General features: G+C 42.9%; 1 protein-coding gene across 1 annotated transcript; it reads right to left on the bottom strand.

The window, feature by feature from the left end:
• Window positions 1-362: 362 nt before the first annotated feature.
• Window positions 363-7,712, bottom strand: LOC306749063 (terminal nucleotidyltransferase 5B-like). Its single transcript, XM_079232307.1, has 2 exons — window positions 7,317-7,712; window positions 363-2,050 (listed from the first exon to the last, which is right to left on the bottom strand). Exons 1-2 carry the CDS (start codon window positions 7,470-7,472, stop codon window positions 1,028-1,030), a joined length of 1,179 nt encoding a protein of 392 aa, XP_079088433.1. The 5' UTR covers window positions 7,473-7,712; the 3' UTR covers window positions 363-1,027.
• Between the last annotated feature and the right edge of the window lie 3,069 nt (window positions 7,713-10,781).

Raw genomic sequence — 10,781 nt, 5'->3', positions numbered from 1 at the left:
AGATGCACAAGTGGAAGGAAATGGCTAATGTATATGCTGAGGCTCAGAGGAATCCTTTTCTGGGGGGGCGGGCAGAGTTTGAACAAGGAAGTGTTTGTGTCAGGCCATTCCGTGTCTGGCTGACGGAACACAGACAACACACTGAGGAGTTTGTGTGTGATCACGACAGATAGTGAAAGATTGACTGAGGGAGATCTTTAGAGACGCAGTTACTGAGCCAGAGAATGAAGAGAGAGTATGCATTCATTAAGCAAATCCCCAGACTGATTTGAGTCAATCGGAGCATATTAAAACAGTTTGTCCTTATCTTTTTTTAAACTTAAAGAAAGACCAATGTACCATATCATTCCATTTTTTTTGTATAGATTTTTTTTAATGATTTCAAAAAACAGATACCCTGACCCTGGATATAAAAATGTAAAGTAACCAGGATAATAATACAAAAAAAGAGTTTCCAAAACAATTGTTACAGAGGAAATGCTATAAAGACATTTGGTCAGTTTCAGGCACTTGGAACCACATACAGTCTTTGTTTGTCATGCTACACAAGAAAGTTTTTTTCTTTGGTCCTTTTCCCCTCTCAAACCGGTCAGTTGAAACCACAGAGAGAACAAAAAACTGGTTTCGTACAAAGTATTTACATTTAATTAAAGATCCAATGCCAGCCTCCATCAGACAAGGAACAGACCTGGCAAAGTTCCTCCGTCACATATCAACCCTTCATATTTTTTCATACATGTCCACACTAGTTATGAAACCACAACAGAATAAAAAGTTCTAATTATAATGGCTCAAATTGGATTTTTTTTTTTACAGCAGTGTCAATCAATATAACTTAGTGGACTGGTTTTGATATAAGATTTGGCAAAAAGAAAAAGACATTAATTCCTTTTTGTTCACGATGGGCCCCAAACCAAAAAAAAAGCCACATTGCTACAGAGGCATAGAGCGCTCGAATGAATGCTCGGCTTTCATAAACGTAAAGTTAAAATCGGAAAGCTCTCCCTCGCATCCTAAAAGTCGTCGCTCAACTGCAAGGCAGCCATGTTTGATAAGAGTTCCACCCAGCCATGTGTGACTGAACCTGTGCCACGTAATAATTGCTGAAGTTGACGTCTCTGACGTAGGGAGCGGGCTGGTAGTAGCAGGTGATGTTGGACAGAGCGGGGATGGCGTACTGTTCGGCCATTACGCGCAGTGCCAGGGCGGAAATAAGTGCCAGCGTCTGTCTGCGCTCGTGACCCATCAGGCACACGGTGCTCTCGTCCACCACTCGCCTCAGCGTCACCAGGCACTCGTAGCGCTTGTGCTCCATGCCCGCGAAGTGGTTCTGCAGGTACGTCTCCAGCTTCCTCTGCTGCACGTGTATGTCGGGGAAGTCGATGAAGAAGCGCGAGCACATGTAGCGCTGCATCTGCTTCATCTGTGTCTCGCAGGACGGCTGGAAGCCACGCGCCAGCAGGTGGCAGTACTTGAGCAGCCCGCCGCCGCGGATCTCTTCCGGGTTGCGGGTGGCAATAGTCCTGGAGTGAAGGTGGCCCAGAGCTTCCTCGAAGTCTCCGTACATGCTCTCGCCCTGCACGGTGGGGTGGAAGCTCTCGGACATGGGCGTCTCAGAGCAGCGGTCGAAGAGCAGCAGCGAGTCCAGAGTGATCTGGAAGGAGTCGATGCTGAACTCGAACTGCCTTCTCAGGGAGTCCACAAACTTCAGCTCCACGTTCTTGCCGGTGTTGTTGGACAGCGAGATGAGGCTCCACCGGTCCGTCTCTTTGCAAACTTTCACCAGTTTCTGCACGTACGCATCCTTCAGGGCGGGGGCGGATATTCGATCCCTGCACACCCCTTCAGGCAAGAAGTCCACCAGGCAGTCCAGAACCACGTCCAGAACCACCTGGAAGGTTTGGTCATCAGTCAGACTCAGGCCAAAGATCAGGTCCAGGTCTTTGTAGCCAAGGCCGTTGTCCCGGTGAAGCACGTGGCTTGCCGCTGAGCCGTTCAGCTTCACGTCGCTCACCACCACGCCCCGCTTCTCCAGTCGAGCCCTGACCACCTGAAGGGTACACAGACAGGGAGGAAACATTTAATGATGGGTATCCACAAAAAGAAAACTATCAGACGAGCTGACGCAGTAAATATGTATGTAATAAAGTATGAACATGCAAGGAAGGAGCTGCTTTCTCCTTGCTGCTTAAAATATAAAGAGTCTCAAGAGCTGTAATCTCAATGCCATAAAGCATGAAGGGGATAAAATCCTATTAAGGAGTATAATGACATGCATTTCATTGTGAAGGTTGAATTCAATAAACTTGTATTGCCTGTGATGGCAGAACAAATAGTGAAGAAAAAACACCAAATTAAAAGTGTAAAAACACCAAATTAAATGACATCTTCACAAGTTTGGTTTGGTTTATCTTTCACACGCTATTAAATATAGATACCTAGTTACACAAGTCTTGAGAAGTAAAATGTGTTAAAAATAGAAAACCAGTTTACTTTAAAAACACCGCAGGAATTCAGCATTTTTGGAACATTTCATTTCAAAGGTGAACGCAGAGTGACAGAAAGCCTGTGGCAGATACCTAAAGCAAGCCGACTTGTTTAAGAACACATAAGGAACAAAGTGGTTGATTACAGTCTGTCATCCTCGGCTCAAAGATCCGCGCCATTATCCAACAACTATTTTGTTGCGTGAGGATGATAATAGCCGGCACACAACGTTCTAATGAGTTGCATAACCGATTCAGAAAAATCATCTCTTTACATATGAAGTAGGAGCAAGATAAGATAACAGATAAGCTGTGGGAAATGACAAGTCAATGCCTTTCTACTGTAAGAGACATAAACAAAGCTGTGAACTTTTAAACTCAGACCCTGTGACCACATTGAGTGAATGTGATTCCTTTGCTGTCACATAAACACTCTTTGGCAAAGGTTTATCTGGTTATTGGAACACACGCAATGCTTGGGAAAACGTCTGAGCTACAGACAGCTGAGATGTTTATGCTTCCTGTCTGTTACATTACTCAAATCGCACTAAGAGGATAAAAACATCCAAACAAGGCCAAATCTGAAGAAATCCAAAGCGCAGCTGTCTGTTGTAAAACTCTAGCTGAGCCATAGGGATCTGCTGTTGTCCTCCCAGCTATCAATCTAAGCAGGTGGACATCTATTCAGCAAGCTAATCCTATTAGAATTTAGTTTAGACCTCAAGATTTTAAAATGCAAGATGGAAACGTAATAACGTCCCACTACACCAGACAACGTTTGTGATGCAAAGTTAAGAGGATGTCTCTCTCCTGCAGGCCATGTAATTAGTATCACTCATCTCAGCAAATTAGTGTATTTTCCAAAATATGGAATTATTCTTTAAAACTAAAGGTTATAATAGAAAATAAACTTCTCGACCACAAAGTTGATCTGCTAGTTTTCTCAAAACACATCAAGAGAATTAACAGCCAGCTAATACTGAGCAAAGACACCATATAATTCTACAATCCAATGAGAAAAGGTCAAATGCTTTTGTAAAGCGACATTACACACAGACATGAGGAAGCACACAGCTCTACCACCCCCGTCATCCTTGTGCCTTCAGCACTCATAAAAACAGGCTGGTGCATTTCCCTCATGACGCACCAGCACCTGGCGAGCTGAGCGAGGGGAGACACTTCCGCCAACGTTCCAGCAAAAAAAAGGCCTTGTAAAAAAAGAGCCGCTAAGACACACCAGACTGTCTGGTGCATGTGGACAACGCCTCGGCGACACACAGCCGCCTCTCCACTCGCCTTCCCCCAGACTAGTCTCAATAGTTTCCTAAAGTGTTTCATTTAAGCTGCGGCCTGAATGTGTCTTTTTATAATGTCAGGTTGAAACGACCCAGTCATTTACCAGCCCGTAGTCCCCTGGACACCAATGAGAGCTCTGGGCGGTGAGTCAGATCATCCCTCTGCCAAAGGATATGGCGACAGCAAATAAAGAGTTACGAGTCCCTGACCTTCACCTTCACTCCAAAACTAACCCAGGCAATCAGTAGCACGGTAGCTTTGCAAGCAGCTGGGGATGAAGAAGGTTTTTTTTTCTCTCAGATTAAAAAAAGTTTCCTTGAATTTCTTATGCACGGGTGGTCATTTCACCTTTATGCTCAGATCAGGTGGCCTGAAACGTGATGCTGTGGAGATGGAAGTTTGGGGGATCTGCTTCAAGGGTTTACAAACATTTTAATATCTTTGAGTTAGCTTTTTGAGCCAGCCATGTAAGATAACACTGGTGGGAGTGAAAGCTATGGTAAGAATAGCCCTCCTTATATATCCTGTAACTGTGATAGCATCTTGAGGTTTGATAGTAAAATCAGGCTACTCCATTTATATGAGTGAAACTGCGACGAGCTCAAGAGCTGCCTAAATTAGGTAACTCACACTGTATCATACGCTAAAGAACGCAGCATTGAAATCATATCCTTATTTGTCAAAAGGACGTCTTATTATCTTAATTTAGGTGTTCAAATTTGAGGAAAAAGTGAGAAAAAAAGTCCCCAAAATATAGCCGCCACCCTCTTTGTTGTTACTCTCAGATCAGTTAATGGTTGAATAAATTTTTTGTAAATTGTATTTCCCAAAAACAAGCTATAAATGTGTTGTTTCAAAGGATACTAAATCGTTTTTTTTGTTAAAATAAAGGTAGTCATATTTAAAGAATACATTATAAATACCCATTGAGTATAGGCTTAATAAATAAACTCACCCCAGGTTGCTGAAGCAAAAAGAAAAGGTGCATTGGTGTCCTCAATGGTAACTGCCAATGTCGGCACACAGGAAGTGATGGGAAGTTTTAATTTGAAGTAAGAATTACCATTATTGACCACTTTGGCATTAAAAACAAAACCACTCAAACTTCATCGACAGACAAACAAGCTGGAGAGATGCTATCGGATGCAAAATGGTTCATTAAAAGCCAGAAATTGAAAGCAAACTGCCAAATAAAAACCATTACAGAACAGTCTAAACTGAATGCTACCTCCTCTCGGGAGCACTGGGAGCATGTGGTGTCTTCATGTTGCTCATTCTCAACAATAGCCTAGTGAGGAGTTGGTTTACAGTCTGGCGACGGCCACTGTGGAGTCAGGCGACTGGTCTTCACTTACCACAGTGATACATTGTCGAGCCTGACCCGCAAGCCCAGTGTTATTACAGCCACTAATCCACCACTCACAATCTGCCTCAAATCCAGGCCGCTCTCGACCATTCTAGAAAAGTGAAGCACTAGTTAAAACCATCCAGTTTATATAATAACCTGCAGAACTGGAATAAGCGAGAAACCACTTAGTGTGTTGACCTCCATAGCTCCGCCCCCACACATAAACCCACTAAATCAATGACGTAACGTATGACACACACACATCAGAAATCTGCGTTCTTCATCATGTGGTGAGATGCTACAGGGTATGTACATACGGCCTCTGTAGATTTAGCCTGCTGAGGGAACATGTTCAAACCATTCCGACTGTGGTTTTGATGATTGTCGACATTAAAACGGCGAGTACGGAGGTGTCAGCAACAGTAAAAGTCTTCCTGCACTGCTCCCATGGCTCACACACAACCAGACCACAAACAGATGTTTTTGTGAATGTGGCCCTCAGACAAACCCACCATTGAGCCTCTTCGGGAGTGTGATCGCTTGGTCACCTTACCCAGTGTGTGACGACAAGAGCCGTCTCAGGTAGACAGCTCTGTCTGGTGCGTAGGCTAAAAATAAATGACATTAGAAGAAGAAGAAAAAAAGGAGCAGACTGGCGGTTTCGCATGTTTTAGCCCATTTACAATGAACCACACACGCCTCACATTACTGTCAACCGTTTTCCAAAACATATCATCGTGGTTTAGATCACCGAGTGTGATTTTCCTTCCTTCCAGGCAGCCATTGGTTTCCCTTCATGGCCATATGGTACAAAAATCAACTCGCAGGGACTTGAAACCCGCTTGGCATATTCCATGACAGCGAACATAGCGTCTGCTATTATGTTTGTCAAAAATAATGGTATCATTGCACGGTGATGCAGCGCAGGCTTTTCCAACCGCTTTATACTTGCAGGGTGCACTGTGCTAACGGAATTCATAAACTATTTATAACAGTAGTTACGACTGTTCATCTGTTATAGTTGGCACGGGCGGACGATAGAGATGAGTGTAATCTGCAGAAGCTACCTTCATTGTAAAACTGACAAAGTGGATCTTCAGACCTCTCAGTTAAAACTGTTTGAAATGTAGCCTCTATTGTTTTCATAAGAAGTGTTTGCATTTCAAACAGAAACTTGTTCTCTTGCGCTCCGACTCATCAAACGATGTTTATTTGTATATATAAGGTAATGCCAAATCCATCGTGCAGAAATGTTAGCACGCTGCAGAGTTGTCTAATGAAGGGAATGCAGCAGTGGGGATGTTCAGTGTCGATTTATGTGTGAGGGTCTCTTTCTAGATCGCCACAGAAAATATGAATCACTCGAGTGAAATATGAACCTGGACTTTTAAATGATGTCCAGGAAAATTGCAACCCAGGCATTCCACCATGCAGTATGTTTCATTTCTAGTAAATAAACTAGATCACTATTTTTAAAAATCCTTCAGAAGCAGAAACCTCAGTGAGCGATATATATATAGTGGAACCCTGCAGTCTTAGTGTTAGATCATTCTAAACTGAGCAAATGTCTTTTTGAGTGTAATCAGCTCAGCCACAGATCCTCACCGCTGTGTAACAGTAAAAGTAGTATGAGTCAGAGAGAGAGAGAGAGAGAGAGAGAGAGAGAGAGAGAGAGAGAGAGAGAGAGAGAGAGAGAGAGAGAGAGAGAGAGAGAGAGAGAGAGAGATGCGAGGGTGATTTTGTGCCGTTCCGGATCACCATATATACATATATAATCAGTGTCAGCAGATTTCAATATTTAGATTATGATGCGAAAACACACTCAAATGCTATTTTATTCAACTTTTATTCAACTTATCATTGTCGCTGGGGTTCTGAATTTCTCCAACCTGGTCAGCTCCCAGATTACTGTTAAAACTATCCCCCCCTTCTTTTTTCATTATTGACGACTGAATTGAAACACTCTGGATTTGCAGACACACCTGTATCCTCATAATGAATCCATAGAAACCTATTACAAATTAATCTCTCCCAGGGGAAGACGCCCCAATGAAAAAAAAGTTATGCATAACGTTTGTGGAGCGGATTTATTACACAAACCACAGTAAAAAGCACAACTCCCCTCCTTCACCACTTCTGCCACAAGACTTAATTAAAACTAAAAGAAGGATGGACCGGGGTCTCACCTGGACGATCTGCCGGGGCTGCACGGACAGCGTGGGGAAGTTTCCTCGGCCGTGGATCGGGACGCTCTCCCCCAGGATGGAGTCCAGCCGCTGCACCTGATCCCAAGACAGCACGCTGACCCGCCGGCTCTGTTCCGCGGCATCGGCGGAGGACATGACGACCGGACTGAACGGGATGTCCACGGAGTGTGTGCGTGTGTCTGTGTGTGTGGGTGTGTAAGCTGGAATGTGACGCACAGCGATCCCCTCGGAAGAGCCGGTGATGATGCGAGGATAACTGTGGAAAAGACGGACGGCGGCTCGCTATGTCTCCTCTTCGGGGTTTCACAAACCTCCCAAATGCAATGAAGTGATGGCAAAGTTGTGTGGAGTATCGGACATCTCCAAAGCAGAAACTTCCAGTGTGTGTGTGTCTCTCTCTGTGTCTGCGCTGACTCTCCTCAAAGCTGCACTCACACCGGCCTTTTAGCGAGCTGGGATTACCAGGAGCCTCCCTATTGGCTGTATGAACGCTTCAACATCCAGGAGACTACAATCAGCGCAAACACACCCACACACACACACACGCATGTACGCATACGCGCACAAACACGGACACGCGTGTTTACCATGAGTCATATGAGAGGTTCAAGGAGTGTAGGAAATATGGTAATTACTAGTTAAGCGACCTAGTTCTCGATAAACGCTTCATCACGTATTGCTCCAATAATGGGTTCCGGTTAGATGATCTGTTCCAACTGTGTTTTTAGTTTGTTGTCGGAAAATATGTTTGAAAATACATTTATTTCGGCTAATCCATTTATACTATACAAATTAACAAGAAGTTGTCGGTGGAAAAGAATGAAGGGTGCAAAATGCTCTTTTTTTTAAATGACAGAAGTCTTTCAACAGTTACACAAAATCATAAAAAAAGGGGGGGAAACCCACTGCCATCTGCCGTCTCTGTAACATTAGATATGTGTGGTTACACTCATACCCTCAGGTAAGGTGCTTCCTCAGGAGTGTGTGGGTTTGGCTCAAATCATTGGATTGCATCACTTCAACGAGTTTAACAGACAAAAGGAACGGCAGCATCAGTCAGTTCCGAAAATCTGTTTGCATTGATGCAACAATTAAGGCCCTCTGGCAGTCGGCAAAGGAGGCAGGTCACAAAGTCTGTGTATAGGGAGGAGGCCATAGGAGACAACTGGGTTCAAAACAAAAGAAGAAACATCGTCACAAGTTTGTCGTCATGACAATGGAGATGCCCTAACCATAGACAAGTACTTATTTTAACCCAAACGTTTGGTCTTTCCCGACACCTAAAAAGTCCTTTAGTGCACTGCTCACTAACCGTAGTTATGTCACATTCTCAAAGATTTTTTTTTCTTCCAAAAGTGTAAGGGTTTTGGAAGGCACAGACTCATTGTCTCATGCTGTCCGTTGACCATTGGCATGCTGATGTCGTTCTATTTGGCATGTGGACAAATAGCGTATTTTTGTCATGTAAGGACTTGAAATTGTTTGATGGATGAAGTGACGGTCCAAAGTGTGTTGTGAAACTGTGACCTGCTGGTCAAATTGGACAATAGTGCGGGGGTCAATAAACTCATAAAAGATTCAGTTTGAAAGGACTTTGAATGTATGAACCAACTGTCATTGAACTCCATCCAAGAAACTAAAAAAGCCCGTTGATAATTGATAAGTCAGATGCTCACCAAAGTCAGAACGATTAATTCTCTTGGGACCATAAATGTCAATTTACAAAGTTTCCTGGCAGTCCAACGAGCCATTGGTCATCTGTCATCAGCTCAACTTTGTCCCCAGAAATAAAACTGACATCTATCTTGACCTATTGTCCAACCACATCCAGGTTTTTGCTCTTTTTGCATGTGCTTGGTAAAGAACAAAATCTTTTACGGTACTGTATATTTCCATCCAACCATCCAGGTTACTATGAGGAAAGAAATGCCAATCAGATGTTTGTCCACGATTACTTTCATCTACTAAATCTATATTTGATTACAAAATTGCAGGAGAAATGGAAATAGTCTTTGAAGACCTGATTAGTTTGAGGGAAGTCCATTTTCCTCTTTCTTGTTCGGCTGAAGAGGAAAATGAAAGAAACAAAAGTGAGACAGACTCATATTTCAGGCTGATCATATGATGGCTTGTCATCTTGCCTCATTGTTAAATGAAAATAAGCAGTTTGTGTTGCCAAAATAATAGAGGGGGTGGCACTTTAAAGAATAAAAACATGTTTGACGTGTTCGAGGATTTGCATATTATATGTTGTGTGCAGAATGTGTCCCTCAGGTTTCTTGCACGTTTAAAATTATTTTTGCATTCTAGCTCCGTGCGGACTGAACAGAAGGCGTGGGGCTGTTTAAGGTGCACTGATAAATAAGTCAGTCTTGACTCAAAGTTGCAGTATGTAGAGGACAGTTTGCATTCACCCTATTTTGTATGTATATGGCAGTTAAATCTTGACCAAAACTTAAAAAATACTAGTTATATTTAGTGGCAATCTCGAAGATTTTCATTGAAATGTCAAGTCACTATATCTATCGCTGAAGGAGGTAACAGAAAGTATTGCATCTTATTTAACATTTCTATTTTAGGAGACCTAAAAGAGGAAACCAGGCTCTTTCTCAAAATGAATTAAAGTTCTTCCTATGGTCGATGACAGTCCAAGAGTATAAGTACACATGTGATGTCATCAAGTATAAAGTCTGGATTTTCTCCATAGACAATTCATTATGAAAGATGGTAGAAATGACACTGCCAGCACCCACGGAAATGTTCTGAGTATATGGGGATGTTTTCTGTTTTAGAACTGAGAACAATAGAAAAAAGCTCATTTAGGTACAAAAAGAAAGAAAAGAAAACAACACAAAATCAGAATCCCATTCCAGAGTTGTATACTTGACGACATCACACGTTTGAGACTCTGGTTTCTGGCTTTGAAGGAGAGCGACCCATGTTCACAAGTATTAATTGAACATTCCTCGGCCATGGAAATAGCATGTTGGAATTCTTGATTTATGTGCTTTTCCCCTTTCAAGGTACACCATCTCCCACAAGCCCAAACACTGAAAACACACCAAAGCAGCGGTGAAGTGCGGCCTGTGGTGAGCTGCCATGCAAAGTCTATGGAAAGCTGATGTGGCCGATCCCAGCTCAGCAGATATGACCGCTTTGAATCTGATTCAATGTAAAAGTTTGGGAGATTTTAACTTTTAGTGGCAAAGTGCAACCAGAGAATACTTGCAACCAATCGGTACATGGAGTCCTGTGACTCCTTTGACATTTAGCCCTTTGTTACAAAAAACCTCATCATGAAACATGCAGACACGTCACCGAAAAGCAATTATTGCTTGCAGTGAATCGCACTTCACTGCTGCCTGTTGTGTTTTTTGGATCAGACATTCAGTGGTTAAACCCATTAGTCTAAATGTCAAAGGGGTGAAGTTAGTCCAGACATGT

Source organism: Taurulus bubalis, assembly GCF_910589615.1.
Source record: "Taurulus bubalis genome assembly, chromosome: 16".
Classification (NCBI taxonomy): Eukaryota; Metazoa; Chordata; class Actinopteri; order Perciformes; family Cottidae; genus Taurulus; species Taurulus bubalis.
The sequence above is the reverse complement of the archived record's forward strand: the minus strand, read 5'-3'. Positions and strand labels throughout refer to the sequence as shown.

Coding starts and splice junctions, on each gene's coding strand:
- LOC306749063 (XM_079232307.1), bottom strand. CDS start 7,472: ATGTCCTCCGCCGATGCCGCGGAACAGAGCCGGCGGGTCAGCGTGCTG. Junction 2,051..7,316: donor AGCCCCGGCAGATCGTCCAG/GTGAGACCCCGG, acceptor TGTACCCTTCAG/GTGGTCAGGGCTCGACTGGA.